The sequence below is a fragment of the Ceratotherium simum genome, chromosome 26 (genome assembly GCF_057802395.1).
Source record: "Ceratotherium simum simum isolate JZ-2026a chromosome 26, ASM5780239v1, whole genome shotgun sequence".
Classification (NCBI taxonomy): Eukaryota; Metazoa; Chordata; class Mammalia; order Perissodactyla; family Rhinocerotidae; genus Ceratotherium; species Ceratotherium simum.
The window spans coordinates 41,153,205-41,177,675 of NC_141925.1; the positions used below are offsets into that span (position 1 = coordinate 41,153,205).

The 24,471-nt window shown below is 48.2% G+C and overlaps 1 protein-coding gene and 1 long non-coding RNA gene across 4 annotated transcripts; both read right to left on the reverse strand.

Moving 5' to 3' along the window:
• Window positions 1–312: 312 nt before the first annotated feature.
• LOC147913682 (uncharacterized) lies at window positions 313–11,771 on the reverse strand. Of its 3 annotated transcripts, XR_015548630.1 has the most exons (6): window positions 11,292–11,388; window positions 9,696–10,196; window positions 6,534–8,184; window positions 5,253–5,518; window positions 3,850–4,087; window positions 313–3,088 (listed from the first exon to the last, which is right to left on the reverse strand). It is a non-coding gene; the product is annotated as an uncharacterized LOC147913682 (long non-coding RNA). The 3 variants fall into 3 exon arrangements; XR_015548629.1 differs by lacking the exon at window positions 11,292–11,388 and adding an exon at window positions 11,489–11,771 and having other exon boundaries at window positions 313–4,087; XR_015548628.1 differs by having other exon boundaries at window positions 313–4,087.
• Window positions 11,772–18,224: 6,453 nt separating this feature from the next.
• On the reverse strand, window positions 18,225–23,659 carry IFT22 (intraflagellar transport 22). Its single transcript, XM_087417688.1, has 5 exons — window positions 23,565–23,659; window positions 20,030–20,106; window positions 19,809–19,898; window positions 19,347–19,549; window positions 18,225–18,727 (listed from the first exon to the last, which is right to left on the reverse strand). Exons 1-5 carry the CDS (start codon window positions 23,601–23,603, stop codon window positions 18,579–18,581), a joined length of 558 nt encoding a protein of 185 aa, XP_087273814.1. The 5' UTR covers window positions 23,604–23,659; the 3' UTR covers window positions 18,225–18,578.
• Window positions 23,660–24,471: the final 812 nt, after the last annotated feature.

Sequence of the window (24,471 nt, forward strand, 5' to 3'; positions counted from 1 at the left end):
AGAGACAACGGCGAGAGCTCAGCAGCCTCTGGGAAGCAGACGAAGAGGCAGCCAGCAAGGGCCTTCCCTTTCTTTCTTTCCTTCCTTCCTTCCTCCCTCCCTCCCTCCCTCCCTCCCTCTCTTTCTTTTCTTTCTTTCTTTTCTTTCCTTCCTTCCTTCCTTCCTTCCCTCCCTCCCTCCCTCCTCCCTCCCTCTCTTTCTTTTCTTTCTTTCTTTTCTTTCTTTCTTTCTTTTCTTTCCTTCCTTCCTTCCTTCCCTCCCTCCCTCCCCCGCCTCCCTCCCTCCCTCCTTCCTCCCTCCCTCCCTCCCTCCTTCCTTCCTTGCTTTCTTTCTTTCTTTCTTTCCCTAATGCTCAGTGACCTGCTCATATCTTCACCAGGTTCAAGGGTCAGCTGCTGAGAAGCAGCCTGTGGTTCCTAGAACATGCAGTTCTACAGGCAGCGCCGGCACTAGGACCAGCTCTTACCAGCCCACCAAGAACATCTCTCCCTTACTAGCTTGTAAACAAAGGTAGAAGAGAGCGCCAAGGCTATACAAAACCCTGAAGGCACACACAGAATTGGTCCCTTTTGTGCAGGGGAGACGGAGACTTTGCAGCTAACAAATGACAAGGGGCCTTTTCTGCTTGGGACCCAGGACTTAGCCATATACCAAAGGGATGCTGTCCTCTCAGGGCGGGGGAGGCACAGCTAGGATTTCAGCACAGTCATAACATCTGTTCTCCTCGCTCCCTCCAGGACCTCCGTGGGTGCTGGTGACTAGAGAAGCATCCTCCTGCTCCGCCCCAGAGGAGTCCTACTATGTGCTCGTGCTGAGCCGGGCACTGTGAACATACAGACGCTACAGACAAAGGCCTTGCCTTCAAAGAGCTCCAAGTTCACGCTGAAGGTGCTCTCTGAGCCAGCCATATTTAACCACCCTGATGGACAGCTCTACAAGACCCCTTTCTTGCTCATTCCCCGGCTCCCCCTCCACAAGGTCACGCCCAGGAGCAGTGCAGTGCACGGGGGCTAGCAATGACTCCAGGCAGAGCCGAGGCAGCGGGGACACCTCTGCCTGTGGGTATCACAGCTAACACGGCTGGCCCGCCTGGCGGGGGGCGGGGGCGAGTGTGGGCGGGAAGGGGTGGCACGAGGGACGAGATCACCTTCCTCCCGTGTGACCTGGAAGAGAGCGATGACAAGCATCCCAGGAAGGCAGGCTGCATCTTCATCCACCCACGACTGCCCTGAACCACAAATCTGTCCACAGCCACGTACGGCGGCCAATCTGCAGATCGCCCTGGGTCTCTCAGTGTTCAGAGGTGCCGTGGGCCACACAAGGGACAAGACGTGGTTCCTCCTCAAAGAGCTTCCTTTAGTCTGTTTGAGAAGAAAAAGGCAAAAAAGGCCCTGAAGCACTAGAGCATAAGGCGAGCGTGGAACGGGTTTCCCTGTGGTGGGCGCTCCTGGAGCGCAGAGTGCAAGTTAACCTCCAGAGTCCCAGGAAGGCTTCAGGGAAGAAGGGTGCTTTGGGCCAGGCCTGGAGGAGGCACAGAATTCAGAGTGGTGGGTGCTCATTCCAGGGGGACCTGTGACGTGAGCAATGACCATGGTGCTCAGGACACAGTTCGCTCATCACTTCCCTTGTAGAGAAAAGGGCTCAACCACTGCTTTCTCTTCTCGCTGCTGTAATCACAAGAGGAAACAGCCAGAGGCCAGAGTGTTCATGCACAGAGCTTTGTTTCTCAGAAGTGGGGGCTTGTGACACTCCCATTTCCTACGGTGTCATCACAGTGTGAGGTCAGGGCTGAGGACATGCTGTCAACACCACTGCCCAGCCTTCCTGTCGGAGCCAAGGGTGGGGGATGCGTCCTGGGACTGCTGCTCCCGAGGCCAGGATCCGGAGACTGTACGCTGATGAAGAGACTGCTTCGGGAATCCACAGACTCTAAGCCCATACCTCGCTCCACTGGCAGAATATACATGGCCAAACATGTGGACCAAATTCTGGCAGAATATCAAAGAATTCATACAGCACAGGAAATCTTTGAATATTCTGAATAAGGGAAAATTTCCATTCATCTCCTAATTCATACTAGAGAGATTCCCCATGAATGGCCCCAATGTGGGAAAATCCTGAGAGCAACGTGAGCAGCCTCTGGAGATGAGGAGATCAGAGGGGAGGCTCCGGCACAGATAAAGCCGGCCCACGGCAGAGTGCACCCTCTGGAGCACCACAGGGGACGAGCTCTCTGCCGCAGGGAGGGCAACAAGACGGCACGAGCCTCACCTGACAGCAGACGAGCTGTTCTGGGGCTGAATCCTTCAGACGAATGAATTGGGGGCGGTGAGCATTTGAGGAGGAATCAGCCCCATTCATCACCCGAAGATCCGACTGGAGAGAGGGCCGCTGAGGGAGCTTTTGGGGGCGCTCCGACCTCATGAGACACAGGCGAGCATGTGGGGCCTGAGGAGGACCGTCAGAGGGGCCTCAGAGCACACGTGATGGAACACGTTCACACAAGAGCCAAACACCACGAAGGGGTGAATCTAGAAAACGATCTTGTTGGAACTGTGCTTTTAGCACCAGTCATGGCAGACAGACTTTGGCTGTGGGGCATGCAGACCCCCTGTGGGAGAGTTTGCTCGATGACACAGTCGTGCACCTGTAACCCCTGGGGTCCACTCGCAGGGGCACCTAATGCTGTGCGCAAGAGAAGAGTCTGGGGGCCGGCCCGGTGGCACAGTGGTTAAGTGCGCGCATCTGCTTCGGTGGCCCGGGGTTCTCGGGTTTGGATCCCGGGTGTGCACCGATGCACTGCTTGTTAAGCCATGCTGTGGTGGCGTCCCATATAAAGTGGAGGAAGATGGGCACGGATGTTAGCCTAGGGCCAGTCTTCCTCAGCAAAAAGAGGAGGATTGGCATTGGATGTTAGCTCAGGGCTAGTCTTCCTCACAAAAAAAAAAAAAAGAGAGAGAAGAGTCTGGCCTCCACCACCCTTGGCAATTTCCTTTTCCACAGGGCCGCGATGCTCCCTCACTGTCCCCCCTTCTCCTTCTTCTTTCTTCAGTAAAGTCTTGGCCTTGTGTCTTCACATGTGCCCAACCTGTTACGGGAGATGTCCACTGGGCAGGAGGCCACCCGCCCATCAACAGGCTGGTGACTACCTTACACGTTTGACAACTGGTGAACACACCACAGGGGAGGCTGCTGTGACTGACTGGTTCATTCATTTACTCATTCATTCAACAAGTATCTTTTCAGCATCTACTCTACTCTGTAGATGGCACTATTATTTGTGCTGGGGATAACGGACAGGGAAGAAGGCGGTGGCAGCAGCAAGTGGCTTGGGCAACCTCAGGGAAGAGACAAGGGGTTCAGGAAGACAGCAGCACGTTTGGGACTGCAAGGGTGTCTGTGTCCCAAGGTTTCGGAGGAGGCTTAGAAGCAAGTGCTGGGAAGGAAGGGAGTAAGAATGCTGGTGCGATGGCTGTCACCAGGTGTCAGGCCAGTGTGCAATTCCTCAGAGCAACCCTGCCAGCCTGGTACCCATTATCTCCACTTTGTAAATAAAGAAAATACCTGCACAGCTAGTAAGTGGCAGGGTGCTTGAAGCTCGGTCTGTCTCACTCCAAACCCCACTGTCTCCCCCCAACCACAAGGGAGGGAACTGGTCCGTTAGCTCCACTATTCCTTGGGCTATGTTTCCAGAGATTTAGGGGACAATGAGAGGCCCCTGGTGAACTGGGAGGGAAAGGGGACAGAAGGAGAGAAGTGGACTGGCTTTTGTAGACTCTACTTCAGGGAACAGGAAAGGCACACTCATTCATTCCTTCATTCACTCATTCATTCACCCACTTAGCAAACCTTCAGTGAGCCTGTGGAGGGCCAGGCGGCGTGCATCAGTGCCTGGGATGCTAGTGAGTGAGACTGACATGGTCCCTGCCCTCGCAGAACGTCCATTCCAGGAGGCAGACAATTCAGCAGGCTCCGCGTTTTGAAAGGGGAAGTATTGGGCCCCACAGAAGCACAAAGGAGAATTGCATAACCCAGACTTGCAGGGCTGAGACCGACTCCTGGGAAGAAGTAACATGTCAGCTAAGACCTGAAAGAATAAGCATCAGTGAGGAGAGGTCTGTCCAAGGATTCGTCAAATTTGGGTAGACGTGGTGAAAGAGTGAGTATGGGAGTTTGTTTTTTTCCCTCATGAACCCAGAAGGTTTCCAAGAGGTGCAGTGAGCAGAATGAGCTATAAAGCTAGGACTGACCTAAAGCTAGGTAGGTTGGCCGGGAGCTGCCAGTTCCTGGGCCCCAGGAGAAAACTGTCTTGTGCGTGAAGCACCGACAGCCTGACGGTTCCCCGCAGGCAGCTCTGGGACAGACATGCATGGGCAAACACCCCCCTCTGGTGGTGGAAAGAGGTACTGCCCCTGAGGCCGCCAGGGTTGGGGGTTCACAGACACAGGCTTGCAGGGACCTCTCTTGGCTCTCCTCATCTCTCAGGTGAAATGGAGTCGGGGCCACAAGCAAGTTCCCCACCTCTTTTTTCAGAGAAACCTGAATAACAGAGAAAATGTATGTATATGCTTAGGAAAAAAATGCTAGAAAGACACTGTTAGCAGTGATTCTGGCATAGGAGACTGCATTTTTTTCATTTTGTTTACATGTATTTTAAAAGTTTCTATTATGGACATGTGTTACTTTTGTTGATAAGAGAGAAGATGTATTATGTTTTTTTAAAAAAAGAGCAGAAGTGACAGGAAAGTGGCCCAAGGGGGGCCTGAAGTGGAAGCCAGGTGGCTGACGTGAGAGCTGAGTGGCCTGGTGACGAGCTGCTGCCCAGGCCAGCTCCCTGTGCCTCCCGCACCTGGGGAGCACACACCTGGCGGTTACGAGGCCAGGCAGAGAAGGCCTGTTTGGGGACCGGGCTTCCCGAGGAACGCCCTCCCACTGCCTCTCTCTAGCCGTGTCCTTCACGCCCCTTCAGCTCACACACGCCCGGCCTCTCCTGCCCACAGCGGTCGCGGTCCCGCCTGCTCTGCCTTTCTCTCATCAAAGTAACACCCTCCTGACCTGGTCACACAGGGGGGCCTCAGCACCAGGTTCTGGGCGATCTTAAGTCTATTCCACACGCTCACACTTGAGAGTTCCCTCCTTTGTGGGCTCTGATCCTGAACGAGGGTGGGTCTGCTCGGAAACCACAGCCACCCGTGTGACATTTATGGGGTCTCTGCCCGCACAACTTTTCTGATATGGAACAAGGTGCTCACCTGGCCTGCAGGTTTGGTCACTTGTCACCTTCACGGCTTGTCTTCTCTCTCCTGCTTGAAACTCTTCTCTTGGGCAGGACAGCTGCTCAGCCACCCCTCTGCGAGGTTCCCTGATGCTAGCCTCAGGTACTGGAACATTCTGAAGTGTCTCCCAGCTCTGGCACCTGCAGAGCTTCCCTGAAGTCTGCCTGAGTCACCCGTGGGGTCTGCTTTCAGCAAGTTCCTGATCTGAGCTGAATGCCTGTGCTCAGTCCTGAGGTCACCATCTGAAATCAGACATGAAAAATTCAAATATTATCTGTGTCCTGTGATAGAAAGGCCCTGCCTACTATAGGGGATCGATCACATAAATGATGGCACGTAACACAACAATGAAAAAGGAGGCTGTACAAGAATATTTAAGGATCATACATTCTTGTGTGTGTGTGAGGAGATCAGCCCTGTGCTAACATCTGCCAACCCTCCTCTTTTTGCTGAGGAAGACTGGCCCTGGGCTAACATCCGTGCCCATCTTCCTCCACTTTATATGGGATGCCGCCACAGCATGGCCTGCCAAGCAGCGCCGTTGGTGTGAGCCCGGGATCCGAACCGGCGAACCCCGGGCCACCGCAGCGGAGCACGCGCACTTAACCACTTGACCACACCGGGCGGCCCTGATCACACATTTTTTTTTTAAGAGCAGGTTGTAAAATACTATATATGTGGTGAGATTATGAGTTACTTTCATTCTTTTCAGGCATATTTGCATTTTCCAAATGTTCTATCATGAACATGTATTACTTTTATAATAAGGAAAACCTCTCAAATTATCATCTTACAAACCCGGGGAGAGGAAAGAGCAGGGGATTGTAGTGGTAGGGGGCGACTGGAGGGCAGTCCGAGGAGTCTGGGAGAATAACTGGCGCTCTCCTGGCCACACAGGAACAGGGGGTGGTGGGCAGGCGGCTAAGGACACTGCCCGGAGGGGCCACGGCTGGTGACCTGCATGGAGTGGAGTCCCGGGGCGTCCCCTGGAGGGCGGCAGGGGATGGAGGTTTGAAGTGACCGCAGAGAGGGTGAAAGGGAGGAGCTGACGCAGAGGGAAGAAAGCTGGGTTTGAGAGTACGGTCCTGCGTTGAAGCCATACACTTCACAAATAATAATACAAAAAGTAACTCTCGTGTGTGGGCACTTTGTAGTTTACACAGTACTTTCTCATCTATTATTTGATGATTACAGATAAGGAAACTGAGGCTCAGAGAAGTTAGAGGACTTGCCCCAAATCGCACAGCTAGTACGTACCGGAGGCAGGACCCGAATCCAGGTGGTTCCAGTGCCCACCCGGCTGCTCCGTGCTGCTCAGCTGTCCCTCCTGAGCACAGGCAGTGAAGGTCATAAGGCTTGACGCCAAGGAGGACATTACACTTAACAACTGGTAGGGCCCAAACACTGACCGATGAGAACAGATGCTGGTCTCATCTGGAGACCTCTTGTAGGACCTGGTGATAACCATTAGATGCTGGGCTCTGGAAAGGTCCTGAGGGTCGGGGGGAGTCACTGGGGTGGCCAAGGTGGCTGGCAGGGTACTCGGGGACACATAGCAGCAGCTGCTTACCACCCAGTCCAGAAACCATTCAATACTTGAACAAGCCATCCAGCCATTCTGTTGGCACCAGATGAATGTCATCCCTGCCTCTGGCCTCCCCTACTTCTGTGTCCCATGGATCCCAACAGCAGCAGGAGACTCTAAAAGTTGTCCAATATGTCACTTATTTCATTGTGGGAGCTCTTTAGTCAAACCACACTCCAAAGAGAAGGGACCAGATGTTCCCCTGATGTAGGTGTCCGTGGACATGTCCGAATCTGTGAGGTCAACTCTTGGTTCCTCGTGCTCAGGCAAAGACTAGCGGGCATTGCTGATCTAAAACAGCAACCCCCTAGTCGTGTTATCCGGCTTTGCAAGAAGTATTACAGTCCTAGGGCCGGCCCCGTGGCTTAGCGGTTAAGTGCGCGCGCTCCGCTGCTGGCGGCCCGGGTTCGGATCCCGGGCGCGCACCGACGCACCGCTTCTCCGGCCATGCTGAGGCCGCGTCCCACATATAGCAACTAGAAGGTTGTGCAGCTATGACATACAACTATCTGCTGGGGCTTTGGGGGGAAAAATAAATAAATAAAATCTTTAAAAAAAAAAAAAAAAAAGAAGTATTACAGTCCTGTAATAAGGGAATGTACTGAGTTCTGAGAATTTACAGCAATGGAAACGGTGATGTAAGGACTCCTCTCTGAAAGGAGAGCCAGGAGTGTGGCCAGCCCCTGCACCCTGCCTGCTCCCTTCTCGGTGGGGGTGGATGCCTCACTGAGTCTGTTCTCTTCATCCCCAACTGCCTACGTCTCCTTGGAGCAGGACCCCCTCCATACACCCTACAAGGGGGCTTATCTCTCAAGCTCTCTCCAAACGCTGAGTACAGGCTACAAGGAAGGAAGAAGACAAGATGGTGTTATTGTCAATAAAGGTCTCTGTGAGCTATCTCATGGAGCGTGGATCAGCTAAGAAGCTACCACTCCACCAGGACGCTCAGCTGTGCCTGGGCCCCTGTGGATGACTGAGACCACGAGGGGCTCATTCTCTTTGTCGTCCGCCAATGCCCTCAAGACCTCTCCGAATTCTTGACTGACAGCCTCATGCTAGTTGGATGGTCACATTCAGCTCCCAGCACAGATCTGTAAGTTGTGACGGTTGGTCCTGCTTTGCAACACAGGAGGGCCCAGGAAAAAGGAACGAAGACCCCAGTCTCCTCCCCACGGTCACCGCCGGCCTCTTCCCGCTGGCTTGGAGGGGTGGAGCTCCCAAGATCCACGTCTGAAGTGGGCCTCAACTGGCTGAAGCTGCTCACGCGTGGTGATTCTTGTGCCTGTGGTGGAGGTGCCATCTGCCCCCAGAAAACTCCCTGTCCTGGAGACAATTAAGAAAATTGGGAGCTCTAAAGGAAATAAAGGTAATTACCTGCTTTTTCTGTTTGGAAAATGTCTTGTTAGACTTTTCCCCCACTATATTTCTTTAAAAATTATTCTTTTCTGATTACAAAGCAACATCTGTTCATTGCAAAAAATAATTAAATATTACATAGTTAATAAAAATGCTCAAAGTCCTTCATAATCCTATTTCCCAGTGATAATGCAAATTTTTTAAAATTTATTTTATTTAAAAAAATTTTCCTAGCTTTATTGAAGTATAGTTGAGAATTAAAATGAGAATTAAAAATTGCATATATTTAAGGTGTACAACTTGATTTTAAATTAAATTTTGATTCAAGTTTTGATAAAATAGTTATTTTAAAAACAAAATAACTGATTTATATTAAAGTAAATATAATTTGATATGACTACATTTCCTGAATTCTTTGATCTATTTGATATGACTATATTTCCTGAATTCTTCCCTAAATGTCCTAGATTCAAATATTCTGTTTAGTTGCTCTCAAAAGCCATGAGAACAGCCCAGAAATTCCAGTTTTTCTGAATCCCACCTACCTCTCCCAGTTGGCTTCTAAAACCTGGAAATGGTATCCAAACCTCTGTTAGAACACTTGTATTAGTCTTCTATTGCTGTGTAACAAATTACTCTAAACTCAGCAGCTAACACAACAAACATGAACGACCCCACACAGCCTCTGAGGGTGGGAACTGGGGAGGAGCTGCACTGGGCGGTGCTAGTTCAAGGTCCCTTATGAGGACGAGACCAAGACGTCTGCTGAGAATTTTTTCAAACTTTGGATTTGTGTTCCGAGAGATAACAACTTTGCTAAGAACAGAATGTGGAAAGATAACACGCGTCAGGGCCCCATGGTTAGTCTAACAGAAAGGGTACAGAGTCAGCCTTGACTTCTCTCCAAGTTTCAAGAAGAAAATGGGGGGCTGGCCCCACAGCCTAGTGGTTAAGTTTGGCACGCTTTGCTTCCGCAGCCTGGGTTCGGTTCCCGGGCGTGGACATACATCACTCGTCAGTGGCCATGCTGTGGCGGTGACCCACATACAAAATAGAGGAAGACTGGCACAGATGTTAGCTCAGGGCCAATCTTCCTCAGCAAAAAGAAAAGAAAAGAAGAAGACAGTGAAAACGGAGCTCCCAGCGTGGGAAGCTCAGCCAGAAATGTGAAAGTTGTATTTAATTCTGTATTGTGGAAGAAGAATATGTATTTTAGTTTCTGTAGAGGATGATTTAAAAATTGAGTGGTTTAAATAATGATTTAAATGAAGCATACCCAGGTAAGAATGAGAATCAGATCATCAGAGAAAAAAAAAAACCCTAGAAAATCATCCCAAATCTAATTTATGTCCCAAAGGTCAAAGGGAAGAGCTAAGAGGAACGGAGAGACGCAGTGTTGCATCAAGAGATTGGGCCTTAGTTTTCTTTGGAGGACCGACCCCTCCCTACATGCCCACGTTAGTTCTCTCTTCTCCTACCTGCTGGCCGGGTTCACTGAGTTCTCACTGTCACCGCCACCTCCTCTCCACTGCCCAGGGGCGCTCCCAGCCCCAGCCCTGCAGCTCCTGGGGCAGGATGGCCAGGAACTGCTCCAGCACCAGCAGCTCCAGGATGGGCAACTTGCTGTGTCTCTCCAGCCTCAGCCACTGGTAGCAGAGCTCATGGGGACATTTCAGAACCTCACGGGGTCGCAAATTTCCTGGCGGTAGAACTGTCCGAAGTGTGAGTGGGCCAGCTCCCGGCTGGGAGGATGACTCCCTGGCAGCAAGGGCTCTCCCCCCACGAATGGTGCTCGGCTTCCACCGTCACCGTTAGAATGCTGTCTGCTTTTGAGGGCCCCGGGGGGGCCAAGGACATAGAGCCCCTCATTGCTGTGATCATTCTTGGCTGGAAAAGTCCCCAAGGAGGCTCGCTCGTGCTGTGGGAGAGTTACATTTCAGAGAAACTCCTCATGAGCTGCTTTATAGTTCAGAAACTTTCTGAAACAGATAGAATACATTTAAAAAATTAAATAAAACCCCTTGATTATGGAAATTTCCAATCCCACTAAAAAGAATACAATAAATACAACAAACTCTCATGTACCCATCACCTGGCTTCCACCACAATTCATTTTCCGCCATTCTTGTTTCCTCCACACCCCATCACACTTGGTGTGTGTGTAGTATTTCAAAGCAAATCCCAGACATCATACCTTTTTTCTGATAGATAATTCAGCACATATCTCTAGCAAATAGGATTAAAATTACACTTAAATTTTTTTTTGAACATATATGATAGAATAGTTTAGTGTTCCTCGTGTACCCATCTCTAGCACTTATGGACACTCAGCCAATCGCCGTTCCTCTGCTCTCCCCCTCCTCCACCACACTGGATATTTTTCCAGCAAATCTGACATCATTTCACCCACAAAATCTGCAGTATGTGTCTCTCAAAGTCTCTTCCTTTTTTAAAGCATTACCCTAACAGTGTTATCACAACTAAAATTTTCAAACAATAATCCCTTAAGATCTTCAATGTTCACATTTCTCTGATTTTTAAAAATTTCACAATTGGTTGTCAGAATCATGATCCGAGTAAGGTATACAAGTTGCATCTGTCTGATAAGTATCTTCGTCTACAGGCCCACTTCCCTCTTAAAAACTTTTTTATCTTGTAGTTTATTTGTTGAAGTATTTCAGCTGTTTGTCCTTAGAACGAAATGGCACTTAACAAATGCTTGAGCGCCTGTTCTGTGCCAGGCACTGTGCCTTGTGCAGGAAATAAAGCGTGAGCGGATAGCCACGGGCCGATCCTGGATTTGGGGCAAATCTCTGGCTCTCTGGGCCTTGGATCCCCCTTCTCTAACGGAAGAGGACTGGACTGGACGCTCTCTAGAGGCTCTGATGCACTCGGACCCCCTCTCATCACTATGACCCACCGCGCGAGTCTACGCAAAACGCCCCCCAACACACTCCCTCCCAGGGACCCCTCGCGGGGACCGAGCCGAGGGGGCGGCGCCCGACCGGAAGGCGGGCCGGGGAGGAGCCCGCGGCGATGGCCCCGACACGCCGCCTTTCCGGGCGGCCGCCCACCTGCCTGGGTGCTCAGAGGCCGCGGTAACGCGGCAGGAGCTCGTCCCGGACGCCGGGAAACCCTCCCCACCAGAAGGGCGAGCCGGGCTGCGACACCCCCCACCCCCCCGACCGCGGCGGCGAGCCGCAACGGCAGCGGCGCGGGCCCAGCCCCGCCCAACAACAATTCCCAGAGTCCTCTGCGGCGAGCCGTTTACCGCGGCCTGGGCCTGCACATGGCCGTGCGCAGAACAGCCCTCCCTTCCCGGGCTTCCAAACAGGCCGGTCACGCGCCCGCGCCACCTAGGCCTTGGTTCTGGGGCCCGAGAGGGCAGAGCCATTCGGCTGGGCCGTGGCCCTGGGGAGGCTGAACTACATTTCCCAGAAGGCTCCGGGCACACTCCGCCTCTGGTCGCGAGGCACCGAAACGGTAACGTCTTGTTGCCAAGGAGACGAGTCTCGGGGTGTTTGGGCTCCTGAAGCCCGTGAGCCCGTGAGCAGAGGAGCTGGAGGCAGAGAAGAGGGATAGAAGAGAGGAGGAGGATGGGAAATTTGGTTATAAAGCAACCTTAAAGAGTACATGCCCCCCGTTTGCCTTTTTGTTTCCACGAAGCTCAGGGCGAACATCGCACAGCCTTCTAGGAAATGCAGGCGACGCTGCCCTAAGGACTATGGGAAATGTAGTCCTTGATTAACTGCCACTGCCGACAGCACCTGCGATAAGCCAGGCACGCTGAGAATAAGGGATAAAACTCACCTTCTCCCTTCTTATCCACTCCGACACAAATTTCACCTCCCTAATACTTAGAGAATCTGCCCTTTTCTCTCCATGCCAACCCTCAGGGCTGAATTTAAGATATTCTACATTTCCTGGTCAGCTGCCCGCGCGTGGTCTTGTTCTTCTTAAGTCTATTCTCCACTCGGCCACCAAAGTAATTGTTCCTGCTCTGCTAAGGGCTTTTCAACGGCTAATAGAATCAAGTCCATGCTCCTTGGCTGACGTGTATATTTGACCTCAACTACTGTCTCCCACTAGTCTCCTCATACATAAGAACCATTCTCTTGAGGTTGTTCTTCATCTCATTTGTGATGGATACCCTAAACCATTGTGACTGTTTTTTTGTTTTTTTTTTTTAAGGAAGATCAGCCCTGAGCTAACATCCATGCTAATCCTCCTCTTTTTGCTGAGGAAGACTGGCTCTGAGCTAACATCTATTGCGAATCCTCCTCCTTTTTTTCCCCAAAGCCCCAGTAGATAGTTGTATGTCATAGTTGCACATTCTTCTAGTTGCTGTGTGTGGGACGCGGCCTCAGCATGGCCGGAGAAGCGGTGAGTCCGCCCGGATCCGAACCCAGGCCGCCAGTAGCGGAGCGCGCGCACTTAACCGCTAAGCCACAGGGCCGGCCCCATTGTCACTGTTTTTTAAAAATGCAGAGTACAACTTCCTGCTTTTAAAAGTTGCACCCCAAAAAGGGTGATACATTTCAAGTGTAGTTGGATTTGCAAGATATTTTTGAAAAAGTACTTGAAATAGGTTTCTATAAATAGAAACCTAGTTCCTCATTTACTCTGATAGAATTTTATTCCCTTGAACAAAATATTTCGTTGCATGATATGAGTAACTCACACCTAGGTGTTTTCCAGGCCTGGTAAAGTCACACACACAAGGTAAAAAAAAGGATGGTTCTTGTATAAAGTACTTATCACAAAACTCCAGTAAGACTATAAATGTAAAATAGATGAGTTATTTTTGTTTTACACAACACTTTGAATGTCTAAGATCTATAATTACACCTGATCCAAAGCATTGTAAGTGCGGAGTAAACCTGCTCTGAGGCTTTAGAGAAAGGAGACGTACTTTTCAAGTCTATCAGAAAGCCTAGATGGGCATGAACTCTACAATGCAGAAAGATAGATGAGGTGCTGCTCACGTCAAAGGACCAAGACCTTTCCTTTTGAAGTGGGAATACTTGGCAGACACAACATTTCCATTGTCTCTTAACTTTGGTAGGGAGAATGGCCTGTATCATAAATGTAGAGAATTATTTAACTGATAAAGTAGTTTAGAAGTCACATCAAAAACAGGTAATCTGTTCTTAACATTCAAAAGCAGAAAGTTTCCTCCTCCTCATTTAATTTCTTTGGTTTTGGTTTTTAAAATGTGGAATCGTCCATTTCTTGCCTAAGGAAAGAGTACATTTGTTGAGAAAGCCTCAACCAAGGCCAGGATATTCATGTAATTCTCAACAATCGGGTGGGGAAGGCTGAAATCAAGATTTAGAGAAGCCACAGTTCAGAATAATTTTCTTAAGTGGTACAAATGCAGTTACCTTTTCCATGGGTATCAGGAGTGCTGATTTTTAATTAACTCTTGTGTCATCAGTTACCAGCAAAGCTCTACTCTTTGTTATGACAGTTTAGCCTACCCTATGGACATAAGGGTCTTCTGGTGTTCCACAAAAAGTATACGATCTCCAGGAGCTTGCCTGACCAGTTCTGAGATGTGGACATTCAAGTTACAATGTAAGTGAATAAGTCATAGTGTTCCGTACAACAGATAGAGCTTCAGAATACTATTTGGTCATTTGATTGGTTTCAAGAAATAGAATGCTAGTTCTATCTGCAACGTACTTGCAAACCATTTTGTGGGTGGCTCAGCCTCAAAAATCATTATTTGCCCTCCTCTTGTTGCTGTGGTTGTTGCTTTACCATGTCCACTTGTGGACTCATCTGCCCACTCAGCACAAGACAGTGGAAAGAGCAGGGACATGAGGTCCAGCCTGTCCGTGTCCCTAACGTGCTAGTGGACTAGTCATTTGTCACCTTCCCCCCCAAACTTGCTGTTCCTCTTGCACTAATGCCTCAGTGAAGGGCATCTGTGGTAGGCTGAATAATGGCCCCCAGCAATATCAGGTCCTAATCTCTGGAACCTGCAAGTGTTACTTTACTGGGGAAAAGGGTCTTTGCAGATGTGATGAAGTTAAGGATCTCTAGATGGAGAGATTATCCCGGATTATCTGGGTGGGCCCTAAATGCAATTGTAAGTGTCCTTATAAGAGAGCGGCAGAGGGAGATTTGAGTCAGATACACAGAGAAGGTGACGTGAAGATGGAGCAGACTTGAAGATGCTGGCCGTGAAGACTGGGGTGATGCAGCCACAGACCAAGGAACGACAGCAGCGACCTCATACTGTCCTCCTTCCAATCCAGCCCTCGTGCTGCCGTCAGGGGTTTTTCTAAAATGGAGATCTGACCACATTAACCTGCAGTGGAAATCCTTCTGTGGCACCCCAAACTGCTTGGCCTGGTCTGAGAGGCCCTTCACCATCTGACCCCTTGTCTTCTCTCCTCACCCGCACACCCACCTTCCCCCCATCTCACTCACGCACACACTCACTCCACCACACAATCACTTGAGTCCTGCTGAACTCTCCTGAGTTCCCCAGGTGACTAGGCTATTTTATGCTTCTGTGGCTTTTGTGTGCATTGTCACATCTGTGATACAAATAAGGTCATCTTATCTCAACCATATGCCAGCACATGCATGGCAGAAATCACTTTGTGCAGTTAGAAGATGGTCCTGTTAAGTTATAGACCAGAACTAGGATGTCCAGAGCAGCAACCTCATTTTCTCCTTCCCTCAAAAGGGCTGATGGTTGAAACTATCTCTCTAAATTTCCACATTCAAACATATTTATATTCCAAATCATGTTTTTCAATACCATTAAAAATGTCCATCAATAAAAATATAATATTGCAACATAAATGGCTATTAGAATTATCTAATATAAAATCCCAACCTAAACGGTTATGTGGAATATTATGCAGCTGTAAAGAACAGAGAGCTCTATATGTATTTACACAATTCCTAAGATAAAAAATTGAAAAAAATAAGTTGTAGAAAACCATGAATAGTTTGCTACCATTTCCATTCACAAAACACATTTGCACATGCACAGACAGCCTCTGACAGAATACGAAAGGTAGGGGGCTTCTTCAGAGGGGAACGGGTTCAGGGACAGGGAAGACAGGCAGACTTCTCCATTGAACCTCCCCTTGTAACTCGTGCACGTGTGGCCTATTAAAATTTAACACATTTTTCTCAATTCAAGGACTTACAGGGTTGTACTCTGGCCATTAACATAATGAAAGCTGCTGGGTTAATTTTTCTCTTGAGCTCTTGGATAACCATTAAAAGTCAGATAAAAATAACTTTTTTGTTTTGGAGCTGTATCCTCAAGGTTAATTATTACTACTGCAGCTATTATGTAAAGGTGATTTGCTGCAGTTCACATTAACGTTATTTTGTGTTCCTTACATATGTTCCAACGGAGAGCAGGTCAGGCAGGAAATTAACCTGGCCTTAAAATGTGCTCATGGGTAATCCAGGCAGTTTACTCAGAGTTGACTGTGGGTCAATGGAAATTTACCAGGGAATTGTCATTATCTACCAAAACCACTCTCTCCAAGGGACTGCCCCCTGGCTGCATTTCAGCCCTCCTCGCTGTAAAAGTGGAAGGCACCCAGGCATATTTATTCACATCTCAAGTGCCACTACTTTTCTCCCACTCTCAGTTGAAAAGATCTACATCCAGCTTTTGATCTACTTAACGTATTTTCAGGTTGGCTGTGTTAAAAAATTACAAACATAAAAATTATGAATGAACAATAATTCCTAAGATTAAAACAAACTTACTTGTACAATAAGCTATAAACTCACCATATTTAGTTATTCTGAGCATTAAATCTTTTGACCATTTTTACAAATCAGGTGTTATGACAACATGACTTTGTTTTTACATGTATTACATGAAATAATATTTAAGAATTAAATTCCCCTAGGATTATAAAAAACCTTTTAGAAGATGTATATGTTCCCATATTCCAATTTGATAAGTTGTCCAGATATCAAGGACATCTAAATAAAAAGAAAATCTTGGAAAGCTTAAATGCTAACATTCTTCAAAAATATCTTAGGTGAATTGTACACTAATGTTGATAGCAAATTATTCACAATAGCCAAAAGATAAATGGATAAACAAAATGTGGTCTATCCACACAACGGAATATTATTCAGCCTTAAAAATGAAAGAAATTGACAGGTGCTACAACGTAGATGAATCCTGAGGACATTACGCTAAGTGAAATAGGCCAGTCAACAGAAATACAAATATTCTATGATTCCTCTTATATGAGGTACCTGGAGTAGTCAAATTCATGGAGACAGAAAGTAGAGGGCGGGTGCCAGGGGCTGTGGGGAGGGGGATGGGGAGTGAGTGTTTAATGGGGACAGAGTCTCATTTTGGGAAGATGAAAAAGTTCTGGAAATGGATAGTGGTGAATGTACTTAATGCCATGGAACTGAACACTTAAAAATGGTTAAAATGGTAAATTTTATGTTATGTATATTTTACCACAATGTAAAAAAGGATAACAGTATTGTTAAAATTAAAAAATTATCCTAAGTGATCAAGTACACCTCTTATAGGTTTACAATGAAAATATCATTGCATTTCTTACAGGGATAATATTTTGAAAATATTCACCCACCATATTCTTGATTCCCCCGAAAATCATGTTTTTCTCCCAGGAAGCTGCAAGTTGAGAATGGATTGGACCGGCCAGCTGTGGCAAGGGGTCAAGTGATCCTGCCATACGGATACACAGAGACCTGGGATGGGTGGACACAGCTGGCTCACAGATGTGCAGGGCCAGCCCCTGCCTGGGGACCACTGGTTCCAGCCCAGGCCACGAGCCTTACCAGTCTTGGACTTGGCAGGAGACGGCCAGTAGGGTGGCCAGTGACATCTTGACAGAGGTCAGGGAGGAAGCCAGAGGACCTGCCCTTGGAACAGCTGCTGCACCCCACAGTGGCACAAACACTGTCCAGACACCCTGACACCATCTTGGGGAGAAGGCAGAGGAAGTGGACTGTAACCTTGAACTGACTAAATATTTATCCCAGAGCCTGAAGTAACCTGAAAACTTAAACTGCGTGAGATGGAAGTACAGTCGAGTCTCATTATTCACGGACATTACATTCTGTCAAGTCACCACGATCAAGGGATTAGTGAACAATGAACCACTGCTCCCGCGGACACAAAGGGTCAGGTTCCGGCGCGCCTCCGCTCACATTTTCATCAACCATCAACACACAACCTGGTTTTACGTGTGCTTCTGTTTCAAGACACCTTGTTTAATATAGGTTGTTGCTTCACTGACACTGAACTCAGCCAGCAGCACTGTAACTCGTGCTGCAGTGAGGCTCGTCTAAGGCACGATTTTCCTCCGTGAGGCACGTCCCAGCCTTTTTGCACTTAGGAACACTACACAGTACCTCAGGACTACGTTTGGGGGCCATTTTAAACAGCAAAATCACCAATGAAAAGCACAAAAATGCGACAATGCGGCACTAAATAGATGCTGACGGGAAGCCTTGTTCACAGGAGGAGAGCTGAAACAGGAGGGCAGGGCGCCGCCTCGTTCAGCCTCAGCGGGGAACGTGCGTGTCTGACGATTCAAATCTTTTGCTGCTCTGAATAAACGTGAAAGTGCTGTGAGCCCTGATCTGGGGGTTATAAATAAATTTTAACAAGTAGGCAAATTCACGAATCCAGAATCCATGAATGAGGACCGACTGTACCTTCACTTGGCATCGTAAGTATGCCAGGTCCCCCATTATCTCAGAGGATGGCAGTGTGAGATTGAGACCAAGCACAGAAAATGACGGATCTACAATTTTTTTGCATATCCAAGGCGTAGTTCTTAAGTTTTTGACTCTACCTCACCATTAATTAGAAGAATACAATGGATGCTCCATGAGGGCAAGGATTTTTATCTGTGTAGTTCATGCTGTATGTGGGCAGCAGCAGAACAGAGCAGCACATGGTAGATGCTCAGCAAGTCGGTATTTGCTGAGTGAATTAAGGAATGAAAATCACACTCAAACCAATACACAGGGATACACTAGTGTTGTATCATTGGGCTATGACAGTTACAATTCCACAATTCTTACAACTTGACATATGTGAAGGAAGAAAAAAAAACATGTCAGTTTTCCAGCTTTTTGGAGAGGTCTGGGGCAAAGGAATCAGAATTCAATAATAGAATTTTCTCGATTGAACTAAGGCTAGAGAATAGATGGTGTTAGAGTCAACTCCCTGCCTCTCTGGTACCTTCGAGCAGATAAGGAGAATTTCCTCTACAGCCACAGGGAGAAGAAAGACTCATAGCTGGTGAAGGTTGCTGATCTGTCCTGGGGAAGAAGGTGACCTCATCTGGGATGCGGAAGAGTCGGACGAAGGTCGGTTAGGTCATGATTGACATCTCCTCTCGGTCTCTGCTCTCAGACACTGAGTTGATTATGCCCTTTAAATACTTTATGAACTCTATCCGGATCTCCTCAGGGTCATCCTCAAGATTCGAGTGCACCAGCTTCAGCTTGTTCAAGGGTGGCGCTTAAAAAGGAAAACAATGTAATTAGGCATGAACTTTTAATAAGGGCCATGTTTAGCTCCAATGACCTGAGACTTATAGAAGCCATTTCGTTTAACTTTCTGAAGTCCAAAAATAAAGTTGTGTCTTGCTTGACATAATTTAACACAAGGTTTCACCACACTGCCACCTAGCGATAAGATAAGAACTCTACAAGCCACTTCCAGGTTCTCTCTGTTCTTACTACCGAAAGGAAGTGATTTCTGAATATTTTGCGTCATTTTCCATGATCATTTTGTCACCTCTGTAATGGTGTGTGTCACAAGCAAAGTGGAGTTTTTCTTGAGCAAAGGCCAGTCAGGAAGGAGTGTCCCTAACAGCACTGGTGAGTGGCCCAAACCAGGTTTTTTGCTCTCTTAGTGTCTGCCTGCTTTTAAAGTGTCTATACCCTGGCCTGGATGGCACGGCAGATCTTCCCACTTAGCATTCTGATTTCTCATTGATGGTGAGAAGACCAAATGCCTAGGTCACAGTAGGCGCTCAATAACTGCACACAGCTGCTGGTTTCAAAGGCATGCAGCAATATAAAAATGCCCAGAACATTCGAAACAAAAGCAGCAAGGAGAATTCCAGTCTCCTTACACAAGGAAAGGTTTCCTCTGTCACTCCCAGAGCCTGGCTTGTGGTGTGCAATCAGCAGACACTGAGTGTCCTGTAAGCCCTGCTGCTGGACGAAGCAGGAATGCCACCTCTCGAGCTCTCTCAGGTGGCTCGGGGTGTCGGCGTTGAAGATGATCACCACTCCGTGGGAGTCCTTCATCAGGGCCGGCCAGCAAGACTCGAACCTGCGCGGCAGGAAAGGATTCGAAGTGAACGTCAGGTGGGTTCTGGTTTCTAACTGTGGATTTTATTAATAATTGATAAATGATTTCTCACTGTATCCTAACTCAGTCACTAAAGTTTCAAGAGCAGTGCCTGTCACCACATAACTGATCAATCCCCTCATGCACGCCGGGAAGTGTGCTAGGCCAAGTCCCAGGTGCCTGGCGGGGAGCTGATTTTTGAATCATCTGATGAAGCAAACCCTCTTTAAAGGAAACGTACTTGGGATCGCCTCCACAGTCCCAGAGCTCAAATTCACAGCCTGGGCCTTTGCTGTTGCTGGTAACGTGTGGGTTCTCAAATTCCAGGATCCTACAAATGAAAACGAGAACGGCATCTCATCTATACTTTGGAAACATTATACTTGGGGAAGGTCACCAGCACCCCGAGTAGGGGAGGCAATGGACAGGGACTCTCCGGGACACAGATTTGTCAGGCCTCACCTCACTCCTTGGGTTGGGTTGTATTCGGTGATGTCAGAAGATTCTGTCAGAAAGTTGGCCAAAACGGTTTTTCCACTCTGTGAAAATGAAGATGATAAAAGATCTTTGCCGAAGAGCAGAAAAGTAAACCACAAGTGAGCACTCCAGGAGCTAGCTTGGAACAAGGCGAGATGGAGTACAGGCCAGGGCCACCCAGAGGTCACCAGGGCAGAGGACTCTCTGGCTGGTGGACCTCGCTGCCTTGCTCTACGTGGTGGGCACAGCCTGCTCGGGACCCAGGGAGCACCGGGTCCCAGCACCGGCTCTGCCACTGGGTGACTTTACCCACTGATTTCCCTGGCTGGCTCTCAGTTAACTTATCGGAGAATAACAGAAAAACATCATTAGTGTGTGTCTCTCTCCTCACTAGCTCCTCTCCACGTCTTCAAGAAACCCCAGTCTGTCACAGATATGAAGCCACTGAGGCTCAGAAAGGGGAAGGGAGTCCCTCAAGGTCACATAGAAGTTCAAAGTCAGAGCTGGGTCCCAGGTCTGGGGACACGTGGCTGGCTGTACCGCACTCTCATACTGGGCTGTTTTTCCTTCTAGATAAGACAAGTGACATACAGTCCTATAAAAATATGAACAAAACAGTCCTCCTGGCCCCTCCACCCAAAGCACCCACCTGTCCATCCATCCCATTCGCTACCCAAAGGTAACAACTATGATGTTTTTCAGATCTTTTCTATAAATTTGCATCATTCACTTAAAAAATATTGTATATTTCTGAATATTAAAAACAAGCTATTTTTTTTCTCCCCCAAAATTATTCCTCAGAAGAAAGGAAATCTCTTACACTTGAGTCCTTATAAAAATCTCTCAAATTACGCCCTGCTCCCTTAATTTCTTTTCTTTGAACAATAACTGCTTGACTAGAATGACCTCAATCAATCAAGCCATTTGGGGGCTTGTAGAGGTCACTTGACAGAATCAGAAAAAAAGGGGGGGAAGGGAGGAGCTTAACACTGCTTTAGTAATTTTTCCTGAGGATGGGGCCTCACGAATTAAATATCACTTAAAAGTAACACAGTAAGTGGTCATGTTATGAAGATCATGAGTATTTATTTATCTATAGGATGAATGAATAAAGCAAACGCCCTGATGTTATAGGAACCTTCTGGAGGCTGGAATACCTTTCCAGGACGAGGGTCACACACAGATTCAAAAAATGCTGTATCCAGGGGCAGCCCTGTGGCGCAGTGGTTAAAGTCTGCTTCAGCGGCCGGGGTTCAAGGGTTTGGATCCCAGGCACAGACCTACACCACTCGTCAGCCATGCAGTGGCAACCCACAAATAAAGTGGAAGAAGACTGGCACAGATGTTAGCTCAGGGCCAATCTTCCTCAAGCAAAAAAAACCCAAAAAAACAAAATGCTGTATCCTAAACCACTTCGATGGTGTGCTTTGTTAGGTGATTCAAAAAGTGGCTCTAGTCATTGAAGATGGCTCAGGTGTCAAGGGTGTAGGTGAGGGGCTTGAATAAAACGGTCATAAAATGCAAGAATGGAATAAAACAGCATTTCCAAATTAGTATATATCTTAATGTACATTTAAATTTGCATATAGCTACACCAATACATAAGACATTATAAAAGTTTATTTGTATGTTTCATCTTTGTCCTTAAATTTTATATACACAGGTTGGTCAAAACCAATTTATTGAGGGGGGAGGGGTTCTTATGGGAAAATGAAGAAATTTCCTGCTAGGCCCATCAGGTATTTTTAAGTGTCTACTTTGTGGCAGGTGCTGTTTGACTAAATTAGGAAAAGATGAGGGAGTGATAAGTACTAGGGTAAAAACAAAGCAGGGAAATATGACCGAGACTTTGACCTGGGTGGCCAGGGAAGGCCGGCAGATGAAGTTTAAACTGTGATTTAAATGACAATGAGACACCTGAAGCTTCCAAGCAGAAGGAATAGCTAGTTCAAAGGCAGCAGGGCAGGAATGGACACAGCGTGTTAAAGGAATAGAAAGGTTGTAAGTTAGAGGAGGAGTGACGGGAGAGGGGGGAATGTATATGCAGAAATATATCTTGCTGTTGAAGCTAGGTGATGGGTACTAGGAGTTCATAGTTCTTTCTCCTCTTGTGCATGTTTGAGAATTCCCATTTAAAAAAAGATATCTATGCTTGTTTGACTTTCCATAACTCCGTGCATCTTGTTGTTACTTGTCTATTTCACTTAATAGTTTATGTCTTGGAGGGTTCTCCATGTCAGTACACACAGATTAGCCTCACTTTAACTGCTGCAGTCTTCCAAAGTAAGAATGTACCTTAGTTTATTTAGACATTCTCTTGTTGATGGGCACCTAGGGTGTTGCCAACTCTTCAACATTGTACATGACTCAAGGGGAATATGGACAAGCATCAGCTACAGTAGATTCTGAGAAATATAACTGCTGCACTAAAAGTTAGGCACATTTTAAATTTCAATACTTTGCCAAAAAAGCTGTTCTCAATGTATAGCCCCATCTAGAGAATCCTAGAGTACTCATTTCCCTGCAAGCATCCTAATGCTGGATGTTATCAACCTCCTAAACTTTTCTCATCCAGTCTGATGGGCAAGTATCATCTTTTTGATTTAATTTGTGTTCCTATGACACGAAGCTGAGCATCTTCTTGTATTTATTGCTCATACTTTTTGTATTTCTTGTGTGCAGAGCCTCTGCTCGATTTTCTATTAAGTTGTTTCTTTTTTCTTTACTGATTCTTAAACTTTCCTGTTGTGTGTTCTACCTATTAATCTTTTCTTTGTAATGTATTTTGCAAATACTTTCCCCAGGCTTTAACTTTGCTGTCACTTCTTTTAAGGCTTCTTCATTTTTGTGTCGTGCTTAGGAAGACCTTCCGTATCTCAAGATTAAAAACATTTCTTTCCATATATTCATCTGGGCGAACAGCATCAGCAAAATGCAAGTTCTCAGGTCCCTCCCAGACCTACTGAATCGAAACTCAGGGGTAGGACCAGCAATCTGTGTTTTTAACGCGCCTTCCAGGCGATCCTGATAAGTGCTGAAGTTGGAGAATATTCATCTACTACTTCTAGAGGTTTTTTTACACGTTCGGCTTTCCTCCATCTGAATTTTATTTTTCTGTATGGTGTGAAGTACACAAGTAGATGGAACCCCCACTACCACCACCACACACACATTATTAGCTAATTGTTCCAAGACCAGGTAATAAATAGTCCAGTCTTTCCTCCTGGTTTTCTGGTCCCACAGACATACTCATCAGGACCACCTCAGACGCGAAGTGCGACCTAGGCTCTGGTCCCATAATGCCACTCACTACCTTGGGCCTTGGGCCCTTAGTGGAACCGGGTCAAGGTCTGGAGGCGCCGAGCTGACGGCGAGGCCAGCGGCGCACACCGGATGGGCGCGGCGGGACTGGGCTCCCGCCTCCCGGAGGGCTCCCGGCCCCCGGCCAGCCCCGTGGGCGCCCGCGCGCTCGTCCGGGCCCCGCTCGCCGCCCCGCCGCCGGCCCCGACCCCGGCCTCACCTCGCAGGGCCCCACGAAGAGGATCTTGGCCTTGAGCATCGCCGTGCGCCGCCCGCAGGACCCCCGGAGCCCGCCCAGGCGCTGTCGGGGCGCGCGCCGTCGCCAAGGCGGAGCGGAAACTGCCGCGCTGATTGGCTGCCTTCGTTTCCATGGCGACGGGAGCGGCTCGCGGGGGCCGACGGGAGTGGGTGGGTTCTGGATGCGCGAGGCTGGGCGCCTCAAGGGCTCCGGGGGCGGGTCACCGCGGCCCGGGCTGGGCGGTGCGGGCTTCGGGCTGAAAGTGGGCGTGCAAGGCAAGGAGGCGGGTAGGAGGGAAACAAAATCCCGGATCCAGACTCGCTTCTGAGCGGGGAGCCCCGCAGAGCTCGCGAGTCGGACCTTTCTCTGTAGAGAGGGGACGGAATTGCTGGTCTCTAATCTTTATTCCACCCTGTAACCCTGAGAGCTCAAACAGGCCGAGTAGCTGGTGAGCTGGGGTTGGAACCAGGCATCTACCGCCTTTATCACTCTGGCGTGATACTGTCCACATTGAGAACAGATTTCTCTCGGTCCTGGCCCCATCTAGAAGAGGTGAAGGGAAAAGCGAGTCTCTGGTCTCCGTAAAGGAATTCACCACTCACCGTCATTCGGATGATCTGGGAGAAACCAAAAGGATAAGGCCCTGGCGTGGAGTACAGGTGTCTGGAAGCATTGCTGCTAAATTCAGTTGTCAGCCTTAAATGGCGGAGCCAGTCCAGAATTTCGCGTGAGGCCGTGAAATTAAGTGTCTATGTGCCAAGAGTGCTGAGACAAAGTATGAGAGCCCAAAAAAGTGCTGGCATGACAAAAAATACAAAGGAAACCCAATACCAAATCTTTAACTTTGGGGGGGCCGGCCCCGCACGGTGGCGTACTGGTTAAGTGCGCA